This window comes from Falco punctatus (genome assembly GCF_963210335.1).
Source record: "Falco punctatus genome assembly, chromosome: 2".
NCBI lineage: Eukaryota > Metazoa > Chordata > Aves > Falconiformes > Falconidae > Falco > Falco punctatus.
The window spans coordinates 16,366,767-16,386,495 of record NC_137581.1 but is presented as its reverse complement, the minus strand read 5'-3'; the positions used below and the strand labels follow the sequence as shown (position 1 = coordinate 16,386,495).

Below are 19,729 nucleotides of genomic sequence, written 5' to 3'. Positions count from 1 at the left end.
ATGGGCAGTGTACTGTTAGGTGACATCTGATTTTTCAGAGGCATAGCTGTTGTCTCTTTTGAGCAAGTGTTCTCTGACCTTTTAGAGAGATCGTTTAAATGTCAGTCTTGGGCAGTCTTATAATATGCACCCAGCAATGCCTAATTCCAAAAGTAGGTGAAGGATGAAGAGAAATATTGACCAAACACAGCTCATATTAAATATATTTTTCTGCTTCAGTTTTACTTCAGCTTTTCCTAAGTCGACATATCAAACTGCAGTTAATCTAAATCATTATTATAGCCTTAAACTTTTGAAATTTTAAGTATTTTGTGCTTCCCGCTCAGTTATAGGTAGTAAATGTGTCAGAACAAATCAAGAGTGATTTTATATGTCATTTTGCACTACTGTTAACTTAGTCATAACTGATAAGGTTGTAGCTACTGATATGTAGTGGCAACTGGGCTTCAGAAATTCAATTAAAATCTTTTTTAAAGGGCAAGCATCATACTGTCACATTTGGGATCAGACGCTTTGGTGGCTGTCTGGCCTTCTGTTACTGACTTTAAAATAGTGGTGTCATGGATGTCCTGCCTTTATGGGACTACACCAAAAAAAGAGAAAAGAAAATTCAATATGATTAAAGTTATTTTTCCATTTCCTATCTGTTCCAGAAATAGTTGCCATCAGTGGTAAAATTTGCTTGTAGTTCCAGTTTGAATATTACTACCTTCAGTTTACAGCCACCTGATTTTATTAAATGCTAGATAAAAGAGCTTGTTGACATTGGTAATGGCCTTCTGCAGCTGACTACGGGTTATTATCTGGAGAGTCAAGGTTAAATGACCTCTAACCTTCTTGAAACACTGGCCTCCATTTAGTGTTTCATTGCAAGGCATGAATTCCAGATTACAAATAATCATTGTTGCATGCTTCCCAAATTCATCGTCTTTTATTTTAAAGCCTGGTCACCAGAACTGAAGAGAGCAGTGGTTCGGCCATTACTGTAGGTAAGAAGAATGTAGCCACTGACTCCCTGGTGAGTAGCCTGCTGTACAAAAATAGGTATCTTACAGCATCCTTAGAAGTAGTAATAATTATCATTCTCTTATGAGAATGAAACCTAGCAATCTGATATATTAAAAGTATGTTAAAATGAAAAAGATCACTGTGCTTTTTTTCATCTTTAGGAATATAAATTGGAGTGTAACTAAAATGCTACATGAGAAATTACAGTTAATCAGTGGAAGTATACAAACTTGAGTACTCATTTATCACAGTATTTTTTTTAATGGAGCTGTGACTTTTCTTTTGCCTCTTACCTAATGCCGTTGCTGTTACACAGTGTGTTCTGAATTTGGGGTTTATTTGCTTGAAATACCTGTCATTTTGTATATAAAAGGCAATAGCTATAAATTTAATGATCAGAGACAATATTGGTGCTATTGCTTGTTGACAGGGAAAAAAAGAAAGACCTTATTTCGAGATTATTTTAGTTTCATTACTAGGTAGAAGTTTATCTGCTTATCAGCTACCTGTCTGCAAACAGATAAGCATGCAATAGATGCATGTTGACTGTTCTTCAAAAATAGCTACCATTGAATTACCCTTTATTAATGTAAATATTAGGATGATGTCATCTCTTTCTCTTCAAGTTGTGATTTATCCTAGGTTTCCCTTAGAGATCTTCCACTGTCCTAGTCCCTAATTCTTACGTTCCAACGAGAGATCCTGACTTCTTTTTGTTTCTGTGCTGCACCTCTTTGGACATGCCTCATTTCACCTCTGATTTGGTTTTGCAGAATCTGCTTTGTGCCTCAGTAAATCCCTTAGCCCTGTTCTGCAAGTTTCTAGAAACTGCTTCATAGTTTACACTGTGGTCTCTAAATACCACAGATGAGGTGACTGCAGACAAAGCCCCACACATTCAGCTGTTCTGTGTTAATTTTTCCTTTGTTTCTTTCTTTCTCATGTTACTTGCCCCAAGAACATGCCTGCATTTTTACCTTTCCCCACTCACTTAGTTTCTACTGGCATGACAAATTCACAGTAGAGAAGATTTCTCCTTCAGGAGGCTTTATTAAACCAGTAGGTCCTAAATATCAGTCTAGGATGCTGTCTGGGCTCTTCTGAACCACAACTTTTTGTGAACTTTTCCCACTTCCTCCCTGAAGCTGAAAGCATCACCTCAGCTTTTATTAGTCATAGTTTATAGTTGTTCTGGCAGCAAACAATCTTTTACCTAATCCAATCAACCCAGAGACCTGTGGATTAGGAGAGAGTTTGGAGAGGAGTTTATAGAGGTATGGGGCTGTTTCTTTTCACTGGAGAGAGCTGGCAGTGGGTTGCGCCCATCCTGTGGCCGTTGTTGCCTATCCCAGGTATCATGCCTCATCAATGTCAAGCACCGAGGTGACAAAAGGCTGGCCTACAGTGGCAAAGTATGTAAAAAATTAAAGAGTCAGAGAAATGTTAGAAACTGCTTCTTGCTTTTAATTTGAAGACCAGGCAGTAATTCAGCATGGCCAAGAGGACTCGTGTTTTGCCATATTTGTGGTACAGCAAAGTGAGTCACAGCCAACATGCTTCTCAAACTAGTGAGCTTCCCAGCCTCATCCCTGGTGGCTTCCTGATGCCTCCCTGTTCCTACTGACTCTGCCAAACCCTGTGGCTTGAGCCCAGCAGAGCCAGTGCTGCTGCAGGTCATTGACCCTCAAGCTGCAAGCCATCTTCCTCAGCAACCAGTGCTATCGGGCTCTGCAGTCTCATGTACCCTTGACAGCAGTGATTTGCCTCCAGATCTCCACTTGTGAAAGCCCTAGGTGAAACAAAGAGTATTCCCTGTGACTCCTTTTCACTTGCTGGAGATCAGTGGCGGGAGACAGGCTGTAGACAGAGTCAGTCTGTGAAGGAAATAGTAGCTTATCTTTGTCTGTAACAGAGCCAGGAACAATATGTCAATGTCCATACATATTTAACTCGAAGGACTGACTCAGGATTTGTCTTGCTGAGGTGTAATTTTCGAAGTTGAGGTATGGAAGTCATTTTTTCTTCAATAAAAGTAACTGCTATCAGAAGGTGATTGGTTACCCTGTTGTTTTGCCTGTATTTTTGCAGCTTGTGGAACAGTTAATGCACTGCTTTGCTGAAGTCTCATGTAATGTTGTTATGTTACCATGACACATATACGAAAATAAAAGCACTGTTGTCAGGGTGACGTAGCCAAGTTATTACCACCCTGTTTTTCCAGTATTCAGTTAAAAAAGATGAAATTTTTCAAATGTTTTAACTAAAGGTTCTAATGTCATTTTAAGTAATGAAGAAAACAATAGGCAAGTGATCGTATGCAAATTCACATAAACAAGGTAGTATGAATTGGATAGATAGCTTTTAAAATAGATTTGTCCTTCATGTTCTCCTAGGGACAATGGTGAGGAAGGAGTAGAGGATTTTGTAGTGATGAGAACCACTTCGATATTATTACTTGAAATAGCTGCAAGCAGAAGCCATAGATAATAATAATCTTCAAACTGTAGAGGTTGAAAACTCCAAGAAGCCAAGAATGACTACAGCTGCCTTGAGTGATGGTGGAACAAAGCCATATAGTTGTGAATAGTTTATGCAGATGAAATATAATCACAGAGTCAAAATGTGCAGTCATCAGGTTTGAGATCCAAGAAGCAGGTGGTATGCATGTCTATCTCAGGGTTTTGGAGGGGTTTCCTGGCATCAACCATCTCAAAGAATCATCAACTAAAGAAACAGTTTTGGTATCTACAATTACATAACACAAGGGGACCGTCACTTCAAACAAAAAAATTATTCCTTGTCTATGGTCTTATCCAGACATTCAATGAGGCAGATTGTTCCTGTTTTAAAATAATGCCTCAAAACTCAATGGCACTTTTTTTCTGGAAGTGCTAAATGGAAGCTAATGACAGAGAGGAAATGATTTCCAAGTTTTGCAACTGGCAACCATTACCAGAGGATCCACAAGCCTTTAAAATCCATTTTTATGCACTTTAAACCATGGCTTGTCAAGAACTAGGCAACCAAATATGTAGAGAATGTGGCCAAGGTAGCCCATTGCGACTGAATTATTTATGACCTGATCATAGCATTTGCAGATCTCTTTACTGTTTGAAAAAAAAAAAAAAAAAAAAAAAGCATTAAAAATTTCACCACCAATAATGTTTTGCTTCTGCATTCCTAGAAGAAAATGACCAAATGACCACTTTAATTAGTAACATATTAATAGCCCTGCAGCTTCAGTAGTCACTTAGTGACCCTATAGTGTGATGGGGTTTCTTACCTTTTACTAAAGTACTGAAGTACTAGTTTTGCTGCCTCAGATTTGAGAGAAGGGAACATTTTAAGGGACAAGAAACAGTAACAATATTGAATAAAAAATCTTTTGACTTCTGAGACATTTCAATATTTTTCTATAGCAAATGAAAAACATTAAAATACTATGTATGTTGAGTGTGGATCTGAAAACAGCTGTGTTCCTTCTTGTCTGAAAGAGAATTTTATTGATGAATTAGCAGATTATATGTCCAATTTTCTCTTTTCTGTTCCTAAGAAATAATTGAATATAGGCACATGTGCATAGTCCAATGCAGCACTGAGTCGAGAGCACAGCAGCTGAGCACCTACCCTTCCATTTTCCCTTTCAGTTTCCAACTTAAAAGATGCATAGCAGATACTGAGTCAGTGTAAAATGGTGATCCCAGGCATTGATCCGTCTTCTTTAAATCCTTTCATTATAAATTCTGTTATTAGAAATGAACATCTTGGTATGCTTTCACTTCAGTCCACTTTCCTTACCTACCTATTTGTGCTGATCATTAGCTATTCACTGCATGTGTGTGTTTAATAACCGTTCTGTAATGCTTCCCTTTTTCCATTTTTCATGGTTTAATTATTCCAGCTGGAAATGAGTAAAACTGCCAAAAGTCTAAAAAAGTGGCTTCTTCATTATTTAAGTAATGATTGCTCATCACTGGTCAGACAAGTGGATTGGGACTCAGATGACCACATGTCAATATCTACAATTTTGGTATTTGTATCTAAGCTAGTCCTGCCAGGCTCCCTTTATAGACAATGCAGAGAAAAAAACCCCAACATTTTTAACACGCAGTGTCATCCCAAACTAAGCTTCTAAAATAGATCCGATGATTTGCACCCTAAAAATGCTAGTTTTAGTTGACTGTAAATGGAAACAAGAGTGATTACCTTAGATGTTTGCTTTTGAGGTGTCCAAAGGTAGATGAGATGAATCCCATCCCTGTGCTCAAAGTGATCATAAATGCCCAGAGGTTTTGTGTGATTACACTTCTAATCTGAATATACCGTGCCTGTTTTTTGTTGTAAAGGGCATAGTGCCTGTCGGCGCTGAGCACAGATGAGCAAGTTCTATTCAGCCCAAGCACCAAAAGCAGTATAGTTGTGTTAGGACTACATTTCAAATATATTAGATTACCCTACTTGTCACCTTAGCTAAGTTATTACCAGGGTATTAGCATGTCCATATTAATTCCAGAATGTATCAGTTTGGGGAACAGCATTAATGCTCTGATGGTAGACATACAAAGGTGGTGTTTAATATATATGTTGGAAGATAAATGTAACAGCCTTGACCAGATTAGGTTCTGCTATGCAAAGCAGCATATATTTATCATATTACTACTAGTAGTACTCCTACTGATAATAATAATACCTATTCTTGCTGTAACAAGCTCACAAGGAACTAGTTTATAGACAATGAAAAGTGAGGAAACTGAATGGAAGCAGCATTACTTAGGAATGACACATGGCAAGGGCCTTTTGCGTTAAAGAGGGCTGGAAAAGGGGACAGATGTTGAGGGCTGAGACACTTTTTAGGTTCTGCAGTTAATTTAGGACATTGCCTTAATGGTGATTTTCCCTGTGGGTTTTTCCCCTTAGGATGATTTCCAGCATGCAGCCTCAGAAACCAACTGGGAGTCAGTCACAAGCTCTGTCTCAGTAAGTAATTTGTTACTATTTTGCCCATGGATGGATTGATAGGATGGCTTGAATCCAACTCACTAAAATGGCACCCACACAGAGGAGCCATGTATTCATCTTTGGCAGAGGATGCAATAAGTGTTTATCCAACTCATACTGGAGTCAACCAGTATGTTTTTAAGAAAAGATTCAGAATAGGCCATCAGCTGTTGTAACCATATGAGACAGCCATTGGGAAGCATTTCTTGCTTTCAAACTCATCGTGCCAAAATGAAAAAACAAGATATAAACTCCTTAAAATATTCAATTGTAAAATGTCTTGGCCTAAATAGAAGACTACACTTAAAACAGGCTGGCAGGAAAATGGATCTAACTTTTCATTGTCAATACTGAAGGTTCTTAAGTGTTTTTAGTAAAATATTGTATCTGAAGTCTCCATATTCAGCACTGAAATGCAACTTGGGGTGGGGGGGGACGGGGGGAAGAAAACAAGTAATCCAGTATAAAATTTTATTTATCTCTTCATTATGTTTGTGTCATCAGCCAAAAATATGCCCCCTCTTTAATTTCCCAAGTAAAGTTAAATTCTGTGTAACAGCAATGTAGTATCAGACTTTGTATTATGGGCATTCCTCTTCTGTGTGCTCTGTTGGCTGGTCAGCACCGTGTCACAGCTCTTGTAATCTCCTTTTAAAATACATGAGATGAGGATAAGTGCTTAAAGCAGACTTGAGACCAGTGTTTGGAGCATTCATCAAAGGGGGCTTAGTGGTAGCGCCTTTGTTACAGTAGCTTCCAGGATGTGCCAGTGCAGGAAGAGTAAATAAAATATGGGTAAATTCTCCTGACTATTGTCCAAGCCAGGCAGTGAGTAGAGAGAAAATTCTGTATTGCCAAAATTAGAAGAGGTTAAGCCAATTTCACTCATGTTTACCCTTGAGTTTGCAAATGACACTTGCCCTTCATGATATGATGCATTGATAGCCATGAACTAATTGTGCTGAAAGTTCTGAGTAGTAATGTCAGCAGGGCTCAGATCTGCTGGATGTGCCAAGCAGGAGATGCTAAAACACTGTTTTACTGAAAGACATAAACTCATTTTTCATTCTAATATGGGGTTGGAAAAAAACACCTATGTGATAGAATATTTTGTTATAACAACATGGTAGGCAGATGTTTGAAAATGTAAGCCTGGGGCTCCCTCATCAGGAAACTATGAAAATAAGATGAAGTATATGGTAAATGCCATGTTAGTTATTCTCCTTAACATCATAAAACACATGATATGCCAAACAATAATCCAGTATTCTTTTCATATTGGGGGAAAAAAAAAAAAAGTGTATTTATCTTTCACATCTCTTTGTTTCAGAAAAGTTGTTCAGTGCAAATATCATAGGTAGCAAGCTGATGCCCAAGGTCACATGGAAACTTACAGCTAAACCAGAAGCAGAACCCTGGTTTCACTAGTTATCCCATGCCATGCCCAATGTAATAAAATATACCTTCTTCCACTGGGCACGCAGCCCTTTCTTATCCTTAAGGAAAGTAAGTAGAGAGGTTGATTAATTTTTCCCAAAGACACCAAGGAAAACGCTGGAAGACATCCAAATTATTCAGGAGATAAAGGTTCAGGAACTCTGCTGTGATCCTGAGGGACAGAAGAACAAACTCAGACCTGTCCATTGCTGACATGACACAGTATTCTGCTGATACTCAGCATGGCAGAACTAAGTTTTGCCTCTCAAACACACAGGCAACACAAAGACTCATTTTAGGATCTGGATACATTACAGCTCTCAGAATGAAAATTTGAGAGTGTGCAAATTCTTTCTTCCTTGTCTGAGGTCATATCACAGAGTTATATTTTGTTGGGGTTTGTTTTGTTGGGGTTTGGTTTGTTGGTTTTTTTTTTTTTTCTCAGAAAGCTAAAATTAGTACTTCTGCCTTTAACCCAACACAGCAAACCCAGAAAAAAAGGAAACAAACTGACTCCTTATTGGGTTAGCTTCCATTATTTGTAAAGTAAAGTTATGACAAACAACTGTGATGTACATTGAACTGCCCGTCAACTTCACAATACAGGTTTAAAATAGAAAAGAATGAGGGAACAGAAATTAAGGGTAAGAGCACTGACAAAACCCGATAGCTTTGTGTCCCGTGAAATTAAAAACGCATCGAGTGCTTCTAAGAAATGTAGAAGAGGTACTTAATGTGGAAAATCTTTGGTCTTCATTACTTCTTGCTTTTCACTCTTCCTCTTGCCCTCTCTTTGGATGTGATCTCAGAAGCCAGATTATGACAGCACAAGCTCTTCTAAAGCTAGCGCCTCGTTCTTGGCAGGACAAAGGGGAGGCTGTTGGGTTGGCAGCTTTGAAGTTGCTTTTGGGCCTGTCACATGATGTCGCTGCCAGTAGGTTATCTGAGCTGTTGAAATAATTCCTCTTGAATTGGCTGTCACTGAGAAAAAGTTAAGCTTTATTCTGTGTGCGAATGAGGTTGCACAAATCTCTTGAGTAGGAGCTTTTATATGAAAAGAAATGGGGAATCCCTGCTGCCCTGCAAATTCACAGCCTGACCTGCAGATCTGTAATGAAATGCACAGTTGAGCACGTGAAAAAAACCTTGCATCCTCTAAGCCGCACACGTATGGCCTGATTTTTATGCTGCTGTTTCTTCAGCATCCTTGCACCATCTCCCTTACTTTTGAGAGGCAGTCAGGGACTGACATTTCCCTGTTGGGCTGCAGTCACAGATGAGCCATGAGCTGCACTGAGCTCTCCTCAGTAGGCAAATAGCATATGGGTGCATTTTTCTTTTGTAACCTCAAAGACTGCATTAGCACACTGCGTGATGCCCACCCACAGTGCAGTCTCTCCTGCAGCATTGTTTTAGATAACAACACTGTGTTCACTTTGCTGGTGTGAGCTTTTCAATTCCTAGGGCTCCTGTTTCTCTGATGGTCTCTATTCCAAGCCACTTAGAAGTCAGGAGAGGCGGTTTGATGTGTGCCTTTCCTTTTAGTGGGTCATGAATTTTTACAGCCATCTGCACTGTGTCTTATTTCGCACTGCATTGTAGAGGCATTGCAATCACAAGTGGGCCCTCCGAAACTTCTTGTGCTGTTGGTGATAAGTAGTAAAGCACAGCTAGGCTTTCTTGACCTCGCTATTGGAATGTTTTCTATTTCTTTTCCTTGTTTTAAATGATTTGGATTCTCCATACTTTCAGCAAATATATGCAGTAAAATATCAAGGACTGTAACTTTTGTGATATAACTTACTGGTAAAGACAAATGTTTTATTTAAAAGACATGTATACTTCAAAACTATTTAGTAAGCACTGAAGGACACAATCCTGCAAACAAGTGAGTAACTTTACTCAAATTAGTTGACCTTTTCATTGCTACCCAACTGAGTGAAGTTAATCACAAAAATTAATAGTTTAATATATGCACTTACATGGGAGATGAGGCAAAAAAATTATTAGGTGAGCCATTAATTTTAAATGGCATATTTCTGCTACATTACCTCAGAGCTGGGTTTTCATGAGAGAATAGGGTTTCTAGGGTTTTTTCCACAGTGTTTTAATTTACAAGACCAAAATCCAAACAACTCTTGTGCTGTATTAAGCTTCTTGTTGGACAAAATCAGGTATTTTGATTGTAGTCCTTCAGAAAGTAACAAACCTGGTTTTCTTGCACATACTTTATACATACTGTTTGGCTTTGTCCTCAGACAAGAGAAAAAGTGATACAGGGTAGTGAATATTGTGATTTTAAATAATTATTATTAAAAATGTTTAACATCCTTTCCAGTAAAAATTAAATGGCTGCAATCTGTCAAAATAAAGTTGTGCTGCAAGTTCAGTGGGAACCAAATATGCTCAGAGAATGGTACTTGGCTGTTTTGGTGCGAAATAGTATTCCATTTGCTATTATGATAAAATTGTGAGGATATCACTGTGTTGGTAATCCAAATATTCATTGTTACATTGCTGAGTTTCAAATATCCCATGTTATGTCATTTGCTTAGTAACTTGTTATTTTTGATAAAAGGGTGGGAGAATTGGCATTCACTGGTGTTGGTATTCTTGGGAATAAAGAGCCATCTTTTCAAGTCTTTAAGCAAGCCAAATTTGTTGTCCAACTTGACCAGGGAAAGAAAGGCAGTCTGATGGACTTGTTGCCTTTGTCTTTCTCTGCTGTGGTTTCTGAACCGCCTATTACGGATTTGCCAACAGAGCTGGCAGAGCTGTGAAGGCACCACAGGCACCACCCCAGCACTACAAGGCACCTCCATTCTGTGGTCATGGCCATCACAGTGGTTTCAAAAGACATTTCCGTTACATATTTGTAGATGTGCAAACCATCATCCCCTTTTAGGGGTGGGTGTGCATGTTGACAGTCCAGCAGTGGCAGTGCTTCCACTCCCTGTGTCTCCTCTGGGATTTCCTTAGGAATTCCTTGATGTCTTCTCCTTGCAAAGAGAAAACACAGGTATAACAGAGCCTGGACTAGCTAAGGACTTCAAAAGATGGCCCAAGGCAACTGTTTCAGTCAATAATGAGCCAAGTTTCTCAGTAACTGCTTTCAATTGTTTTAAGTGGTGCTGTAATTTGTTCCAAGTACACTGAGATGTATGTCACTCTTAGGGGGTATCCTATCCCTCTCCATCAGTGACTGACCCTACGCTCACGGCAGAAGCACTGGATCAGACCATTGCTGCATTTGACACGGTGGAAGATCTGCTCAAACACTTTAACCCCGATTCCTGGCAAGAAGATCTTGAGAATTTGTACACAGACAGTGGCCACCATTATCGGGGCAGGAGCTACCATGACAGGAAGTCCAAAGGTAGGAAAAAACACTGTGTACATACTTTGGGGCAAGACTAGGATATTTCTTCACTCCTCATAGGAATGTCCAGTGGTCAGCTATTAGATTCTGGTGCCCATATTCCTGCTGGAGTCAGTGGGCAAAGTACCACTTATTAAAACCAGGGCTAAGTCATTTAATCCTTAATCATTTTCTGACTGAGTAGGATCTTGCCTGCAAAATCAGACTGAAAACTGCCCATCATTAAGATGAATTCACAAATAAAACATAGGCCTATGTGTAAAGGACAGATGGTTCTCAGCTTCACCCTCTTAAACATTGCTTTATGTGTAAGGCATGGGGCTCCTAATTACCTGCAATATCATCCTCCTTTAAATACCCTGCTTAGGGATTGTTCTCTGTTGAGTGCGGAATAATCACTTTTATCACATTGTGCTTAGGGAAGCATCTGGTGCAGACACCTGTATGTGCAGCTGATTTTTTTTAGGATGTGAACAACTCACAGTTTTTCATTATGTTGGTGGGAAACATTATTATGGTTTAACATCTTTGTCTGTAATTGAGCAAAGCACACATTTCTGGGTTGTGTTTTTTGTTTCCTTCTGTTAGTTCAAATCATCCACCAAATGGTAAAGCAAAGAGATGTTAAGCTAGCAGTACAAACTCATAATGATAAATGATAAAGAAACACTATTTAGAAGAGACAGTCATGCTCTGGGGTAACCATGCACTGAAGGGCCTGCTGAAATTGCCTTTATGTGTAAGTGCGGATCTAGGGGGTTCTGTCTGTTAGGGTTCTCCAGGATGATAGTTGCTGTAGTTTTCACAGAAGATCTGGAGTGAAATATTTTGAGTTCTCTTGTTAACAGTCTTCCATTTCCAATTATATGTATTCATATGCATCCTTCTTTATAACTTTAAAATTATAATGCCCAAATCACAGTTCTGATTCTGTGCAGTCTAGCACTTATTTGCATCTCAAATCTCACCCCCCCTACGTTAAGCATGTGCTAAGCAGGGACAGAGGATTGTAATTCTATGTTCGTAACCTACTTGCTATTAAATGATGAGGCTTTGACCTTAACAGGGATATATAGGCTGCACCTGTATGAGGGAAAACAGTGTCAAGGGGTGTTCCCAGGCCCTGAAATTCAGTCACTATATTGCTAAATTGTCCATCTGGTCTCTGCTTTTCGCCTAGGCCAAGTGTCATTCTCCCAGGTCATTGCTGGGCATGAACCAGGAGTTGCAGAGGCCAGCTGCCCTTGCGGGCGGGTAGTCTGCATGTGGCCACCTTGTCTTGTAGGGTGAGAGATAAATGGTAGGGATGTGGGCTGTCTCATGGCTGTTGACCTTTGTGCAATGTATTAGTAGATGCACAGCCATTTTGGCATATACTTTCCAAGAGATAGATGTTGGCTGTCTCTGGTTTTGGGCTCAGCACTTCAAAGGAATCTGTGGTAAAGCCTCAGCACCCATTCACTGAAAACTGAACCCCTTTATGTTGTTCCCTTTTGGCATGTTAGAAATTTTAGAACAGCCCATGTTTTGTGAAAAACATCACCTAATTGCCACTACTTCACATCTGAGATCAGTTTGATCTCATTTAGGGGTCTGTGAAACATGATCTGTGTGTCCCTTATTCCCAGGCTGGGTTTGGCATCAATAGACATGTATACAAAAGAAAGAAAGGGTCTGTTTTGATTTTAAGAGAAGCTGATTAGAAACTGGGATCCTATACTGGTTCTGCTCTCCAGATTTTGTTTGATTCTCAGTTTGTATTTGGCCTAGTACCCTATATATTTAAATGACCATGTATATATAAAATTTGCTGCTCTGTTCATGCTGATCATGTAGGCTGTAGGTATCAGTCTGGTCTACCAGTGCTCAGAAAATTCCAATGTGCAAAGGTTTCTCCATTTAGTATAAAAGTAATTCAGCTTCTTGCATAACAAAACACTGTAAAAACCATAGAGTTCTCCAGTTATTATTTTAACACTTGATTTATTTTAATAGGTTTTTTTGTTGGTGGTGTTTTGATTACAGGGATAAGAAAAGTTTTATAGCAGTTATGTCTTTTGTCTTCAAACTAAAAGGCAAATTCCTTGACTGTTAGCAACACTCTGGACAGAAGTACCTTACCACAATCAAATCCTTAAAAAAAATCAGTTAAGAATTTTTATTTAGTTATAAACTTCAGACAAGATTAAAGGCTTGTTCTTGCATGATGTCAGGAGTAGGGAATAGCTTTAACAAGTCCTTAAATTAGAAATGCTTGGAAGCTTTTAAATAGAGACACTGTAGATCTCTGAGGAATGTTTATAGGCACTGGGATAACCTTGCAGCAAAAAGAGCAGTAGATTATATCGTCATTTATTACAGATATCTATCTGTTTCTGCTTCCAGCTTGGGTTTTATTTTTTCTCCTTAGTTAGAACAGCCCTGAGGCAGATAAGAACAATTTGATGTAATCTCTGCCTATCTTTCACAGCATTTTCAGAACATGACATATAAATGGTATAAATGAATCAGTAATGATTTCACTCATATCCAACTCTCTGCTCATACCAAATTTTGCCACAAAATTGAGCTTAAGAGGCGGCGTTGCTGAATACCAATTCTGACAACACTGATCTGTGATAAATTATATTTAAATGGTATGTTTTCTTGATTTTTCAATCAATAATCTACAAAGAATCAGGGTCAAGAAAATAGGAAGTACAGTATTTTAGCATAACTGAAATTCACAGAATCACAGAATAGATGAAATGGGAAGGCACATCAGCAGTTTATCTAGTCCAGCCCCCCTGCTCAAGGCAAGGTCACCAGTAGCAGATTGCTCAGGACCATGTCTAGTCAGGTTTCAAGTATCTCCAAGGATGGGGACTACATAGTCTCTCCGGACAACCTGTGTCTGACCACTTTCTGAAAAAAAAAAAAAAAAAAAGACAAAACCAAAACCAACCCAAAATAAAGTTGACGCGTTTGGTTTTGTTGGGGGGGGGGGGGGTGGTGTTACATTTAAGTAAGTTATCCTATGTTACAATTTGAATCCAGTACTTCCTGTCTTTTCAAAGGCTTACTCTTTTCTTTACTCCCTCCCATCGTGTGTTTATACACATTGATATACACATACACAGATCAGTTCCTCCCTACATACCTCCTGCAAGAATCTTAAAGATGAAGAGTGTGCTGATTAAATCTATATGTATGATAACTCCATTCCATCTACAAAATCTGATCTCACACCTGTGCAACACTGATGCAACTCTGTTGAGTTAAATGCATTTGATTCTATTTCCACTATTGAAGTGAGATATTGGTATCAAGTATGTCTCAGCAATAACCACATGAAGTTTGAAATTTAATTCTGCATATGTTCAGTGAGGTTTGCTGCTAACCACTGTAGTCAAAGTTAACTATGGAATCACAGTGAAACCCAGACTGGCAGAAATGGACAGAAAAGAAAGGGGAAGACACACATTCACACTTTCAAAATTCTTAAATGAGAGGCTTTGTATAAGCTATAAACTACAGTATACACCTCCTGTGTGAAATTATGACGAGTAGATGTTTCAAATAACCTTTGCAGCAGTTTTAAACATACTCAGAAAGGTTTACTAGCCATTGCTACATTTTAGAAACTCTGAAAATATGAATATTCAGCCTTAAGCTCATCCTAGACTTAGGAAAAAAGCAGATCATGCCAAATAAAGTGTGCCCTTTAAAATAATTCCTTTTGCATTACTGTAATATGTTGTACCTGACCTCAGTGTCACAGTAATTTGGCTATTACAAATATAAAGCATCTCTAAAAGGATATCACTAGCTATTGGTTTGTTTAATACTGAATTAAAGTATTTAATACTGAATTAAAGCAAGAATACAAGTAGATATAAAAAAGAAAACAGCCATACACTACAATTGTGTTAAACTTCCAAACAAATATGTTTCGATTCTGTTAGAGCATCGTAAGAAGCATTCAGATGTGTTTGAAGGAAATCTTTTCATCCTATAGTTTAAATTTTTGAAAGCATCAGTGTACCTGTTTGATAATATTAGAAGTGCTTCTCAGAGATACTGTTGTAAACAGTTCCAACCATCAATTAAGCATTATTTAACTTTTCCCACATGTTTGTTTGCATTTATCTGTTGTTGTTCACTCTGAAGTTTTACATGCCATTGAAGAAGGCTTTATAATTTCAGAAAGACCTCTGCTTGTGAAATGGCTTGTGTACAAATGGAGAAAGAAAGGAGAAAGAAAAAGTTCAGTTTCTCATCATAGAAGTAGATCCAGATGTTTATGGGATAGTACATAGAGAAAGGGGTCATTTTTAGAAGAATGTTTGTTTGGGGGGGGGGGGGTGGTGGTGTTTGATTTGGTTTGGGGTCGCCCCCCTCCCCCCCAAATAAACCTAGGAAGCAGGAACACGTGTAGATAGACACACTCTGGTAAGTAACAAGACTACATATGCCTCTGAGCTCATTTTCATTTTTGGAAATAGTATGCAAGAAGCCTTTGGCTATCAGAGGAAATTAATCAGGTGGAACATTCTTGCAGTAACATCTGTCTGCAATGACAGCTTTACAAGTTAAATAAATAAACATTGCTGGCATAGCCGCACTGCTCTCTAGAAGGGGAGTAGCAAGATGAGACCACAAGTCTTCATGGGCTGTTTCTGCTGTCCATTGCCAAACAGGTTCCCAATATCAGGCAGGTTTCTCCAAGTCCTTAACAATAGTTTTTAATTGTCACTACTTACAATGGTCCAGCGAGAAGTTAAAATTTTAACTCAGGAATGTAATTTCTCAGGGGGTTGCAAACAGTGGCCAATAAATTACTGCAAACATCCATGTACTCTTCCTTGAAAGATTCTGGGATGGCTGCCAGCAAGTTTCAGTGCACCAGCCAGGGAGTGCAGTCATTACAAATGCTGAATGCCCGCTCATTCACGGCAGATGTGAATATTCCAAGTAGATGGAAAACCTTCTCAATTAGCTGCTAATTTAAAGTATTCCCTACCTAAAAACCAGGAGATTTCTTCCACCCTTCTAAAGTTGAGAGCCACATTGTCTGTTGCATGCAAACTACAAACATTCATTCATTTCAGTCTAATTCAGATCTTCATCCCTACTCTTCCCCTTCTTGACAAATGAGATTTTCTCTCATGCTTTACATGACGTGACTGTCAGTCACTGCAGTGAAAGCTTTTCTTATTAAACCAGTTTTTAAAATGCTTGTGAAACTTGCAGCATATTGTTTATCACTGGAATAAGGTGTTCAATGTCATTGATTTCAATGAAGCTATGTCTATTTACGACACTGATAGTTTGGCCTGCTTTTGCTACTTGACCCATACTACAGCTGATAATTGCTTTGCCAGTGTATAATAGGTCTATATATTGTGAACTTTGTTTCAGGCGGACAGTTACAATCCCATTGAAATTCTGATCTCCATTCCTCTAAAATAATAGTTGCTCTGTTGAGGAGGTTCATTTTGTCATTGTGATTCTGTAGTGCAGCATCTTCCCCCCAGCTCCCATGAGAAACACTTGGACAGATCCAAAGTTTTCAAGGTATATGTAATAAAATGTTTATTATGGTATCACTAAACGTGTGCAGTGGAACAGTGAAAACTGTCAGCCATATGTGTTGCAGACTGAAAGCCACAGGTTTTGGTCAACATTCAGTATGGAAAAGAATAATTTCATCACTGTCAGTGCATTTAGATGATTTAACCAGTGGAAGATGTGACTTCATCGTATGTATGGGACTGCATTTTCCAGCTCAATTTCAACCATACCATAGCTTCAGTCAGCTACAGCACTACTCAGAATGTCTTTGACTTCTTGTACAGTACTTCTGCCTGACACAGCCCTGGCTTTATGTTAGTGGAGCATTTTAACATCTTTGCAGATCTAAGCCTTATAGTCTGTGTACACACAAGATGATTCTTAACATGACCTGTATGGCCTGTTGTCAACATAGTCTGGTGCTGAGTGTCACGCTGAAATCTGGTTCCACACATCCATGTTGCCTTCGTAGACCACAATCAGTATTTTAAACCTTTTCTGGCCATATGGATAGTGCTGTGAACAACCTTTCAGGAAGGAGAGCAGACATATAGGCATTGTGGCAGTTTAGTATCAATCATAGATTAATAGCATAATTTTGTTTACAAAGGTGCTCAGTGGATCATCTCATCCAAACCTCTGCAGAACTAACCTCAAAGTCAAATCAGGTTACTTAGGGCCTTCTGTAGTTAAATTTTGAATATTTCCAACTGGAGCGATTCCACAAGCTTTTGGATCACTTGTCACAGTGTTTGACAACCCTCATGGTGATTAATTTTTTTAGAGCTCAATAAAATGTCCCTTGCTGCAACTTGTGATTTTGCCCCTTCTGTTCTTGTTGTGCACATCCAGGAAGAGACTGGCTCCATCCTTCCTGTAACCTCTTTTAGAAAGCTGGAGATGATTATTAAAACCCTCTTTAGTCTTTTTTGCCAGACTAAAGGAGCCTGGTTCCCTCAGCCTTGCTTGTGGCTGTTTTGGACCAGCACCTTAAGCATCATGGTCACCCTTCACTGAACTCCTATGTTGTTCATCCTTCTCTTCTGCTGGAGGGGGCTCAAAACTGGACACAGTATGCCAGATGTGTGCCACAGTTTGTCCCTAGTCTGGACTGATGCACAGAGTTACTCCATGTCAGACACAGGAATTTTTATTTATCATGAGTGAACCTTATGAGGTTCTTGCCAGCACGTTTCCCCAACCTGCTGCAGTCATTCTGAAAGGCAGCCCTGCAGCATGTGGACAGATTTCCCCAATGTGATGTCACTGGCAAACTTGCTGAGTGTTCACATTATTCCATTGTTCAGATCACTAGTGAAGACCTTTTAGCAGTACTGACTCCAGTGTTACTCCCTGGGGAACACAGCTAGTAACCAGCCACCAGTTGTACTTGGAGCTGCCAACCGTTTTGCTCAAGCCTCTTCGACCTCCCAGTTACCTATCAAATCTGAAGTCCTATCCCATTATATATCAGCAGCTTGTCTGCAAGGATGCTATGGATCACTCTCAAACATCAGCAGATGTGTCTGCTGCTTTCGTCTCATTTAACAAGACAAGTTGTCTCATCATAGCAGACTCTCAGGTTGGTCCATCGTGATTTGTCCTTCGTGAATCTATTCTGGCTGTTCCCAGTCACCCTCTTGTCTCTCATGTGCCTGGACTTTGCTTCCAGGAGGATTTACCTCTTAATTTTACCATGGGCTGAGGTTAGGCTGACTGACCTGCACCTGCCTGAATCCATCTTGCCTCCCTTGTAGGTCTTGACATGCAGTATAGGAATTCCATGGCAAGGTGGCTGCCACCTGTCTGTAACAGAAGCATGAAAAAGGTTGTAAAATATTCAGATATGACAATGTTAGGCGCATGTATGAATTTGGAACAGATAAAAGTGTTAAAGAAACCCTAACAGACCACCTGTCTTTTTAAAATTCATCAGTGACCAGCAGCACAAGGTTTTCTCTCCAATCTTTAAGGCTGTCCCTTCTGAATAAAACACAGTATTAGCTGCAGTCCCTGATTTCAGTGCTTACCTCAGATTAAGATCAATGTTTCAAGGTAAGCACATGCCATAGTGCTATGTAAAATGAGGATGGATTTAAGCATAGGATTTAAGAGGGAGGAGGGGCAAACACTGTACCCCAAGTATCCAGCTAACAGCTCGAGTGCATCTTTTCATGTCTGCCTTGCCTTTAAATTGAATCTCTGATGCAGACATTCTGTAATAATACTTCGAAGTTATTTGCATCCAGCCCACAGAACCTTTTAGTTCTAGTTTTAAATTAAGGACTCCAGTGGTTTCAGTCCTTGATAAGTAAAGCAACAGGATTTCACACCAATCACACCAAGGCTCGGTCACATTTTAGTCACAGCAGTGAAGTGATGCATGAAACTGACTGTACTGTAAAATCTCATTGTTATATGGATGAGGAAATGGACTGGCTCCAGACAGTAAAACAATCCCAAGACAGGGAAAAATACATATCGAAGGTTTCAGCAGAGCGAGCTGTTCAGAGCAAAATGTGTTCTTTTGTTAGGGGGCTGCAAACCATGGTCAAAAGCTAATTAGGCAATGGGAACTGTCCTTGGGTGTTCGTGTGATGCTACCAGAGTACAGTATATGCTGTTCACAGAAGACATTGCACACTCACCTTATCCCACCAAGCACGGGACTTCTGTAGAGCAGGAAGAGTGTTGGTGTTTACCTCCAAATGAACTTTCATGGGGGATGACTTGTGTATCTCTTAAACCCTTTATTTAGTCTTTCCTTATCTGCTTGAAGATAGTTATTTTCATGATTTCAACATCACTAAAGTAAGGCTTTTCTGCTGCTGTATTTGTCCATTTCAACCTGGACTCTGGTACTTGAGATGTGGAGAAGTGAAAAGAATTCACATCTTTGTTGATAACTCTGGGATTTGGGGTCCCAAAAACTGCTAATGTGAGGATCAGAATGCCTTGAGTATGACACCAAGGACTATTCATGCAATTTTCTATTGGGAAATTTCCCATAGGTTTTTCAAATGTAGTTCATCATAGGAAAATACACTAAATAAAATGTATTTTGCTACTGGTTAATTTTAGAATTCTTGAAGAATGCATCCAAAGAAAGTTTTGAGCCCTCACTGAAAACAGCTGATTCCTTCGTAGTGCACAGAAAAAAAAAAAAAATTCTAATATCTGGTTATTCCTTCCTATGCTTCAAGCAAGTCAACAGCTCTTGACAGTACTGACTCAGCTACAGCCTAAAAGACCCTGCAAATGCTTCTGAAAGTCATTAAAACTAGGCTTTTGAAGGCTAGTAAGCAAAGCCTTCCCTCCAGTGAAAGCCCTCATCCGGGTCACCCCTTGCCATTT

General features: G+C 39.3%; 1 protein-coding gene across 5 annotated transcripts in view; it reads left to right on the top strand.

The window, feature by feature from the left end:
• PDGFD (platelet derived growth factor D) overlaps nt 1–19,729 on the top strand; it is a 169,438-nt gene that overhangs the window by 127,551 nt on the left and 22,158 nt on the right. For 4 of the 5 annotated variants that reach the window (XM_080377091.1, XM_080377087.1, XM_080377089.1 and 1 more), the window contains 2 exons: nt 5,926–5,985; nt 10,618–10,819. In XM_080377091.1, the coding sequence (XP_080233217.1) occupies nt 5,926–5,985; nt 10,618–10,819 (262 nt within the window). The remainder of the gene's footprint in view (nt 1–5,925; nt 5,986–10,617; nt 10,820–19,729) is intronic. The other variant, XM_080377090.1, reaches the window with a different exon arrangement.